The 372-nt window shown below is 64.0% G+C and overlaps 1 protein-coding gene across 1 annotated transcript in view; it reads left to right on the forward strand.

Moving 5' to 3' along the window:
- Nucleotides 1-48: 48 nt before the first annotated feature.
- VSTM2B (V-set and transmembrane domain containing 2B) overlaps nt 49-372 on the forward strand; it is a 2851-nt gene continuing 2527 nt past the window's right edge. The window contains exon 1 of the mRNA XM_035893619.1: nt 49-347. Within this exon, the coding sequence (XP_035749512.1) occupies nt 275-347 (73 nt within the window). The 5' untranslated portion in view covers nt 49-274. The remainder of the gene's footprint in view (nt 348-372) is intronic.

The following is a 372-nucleotide window of genomic DNA, read 5'->3' on the forward strand; positions in this document are numbered from 1 at the left end:
TGGAAGCCCGCTGGCGGCGGAGCGCCGGCGAGTAGCGCAGCAGAGGACCGGGACGAGGTTTATTGCTTCATTCCCAGGAACGTCGCTTCCACCTGCGAGCGAGGGTGAACAGCAGGCTGTGGATTTTATATTTGCTTCCCCGCGAACCGAGGCTAGTCGGGCGGCTGTGGCTTTTTGGGAAGGAGCCCTGACCCGGCCCCGCTGCCTGCGATGGATTGAGGCGTGCCCGGCTGCGCCCCGAGCCCGGCCCCCGCCCGCAGCCCACATAGATGCGATGGAAAATCGGGGTCTCTTCTGCACCCTCGGTTACCTGATGTTCCACGCTCCACTGCTGCTCATCGTCACCGGTGAGTCGGAAACTTCTGCCTCCTC

Source organism: Egretta garzetta, unplaced genomic scaffold (assembly GCF_000687185.1).
Source record: "Egretta garzetta isolate BGI_Z169 unplaced genomic scaffold, ASM68718v1 scaffold354, whole genome shotgun sequence".
NCBI lineage: Eukaryota > Metazoa > Chordata > Aves > Pelecaniformes > Ardeidae > Egretta > Egretta garzetta.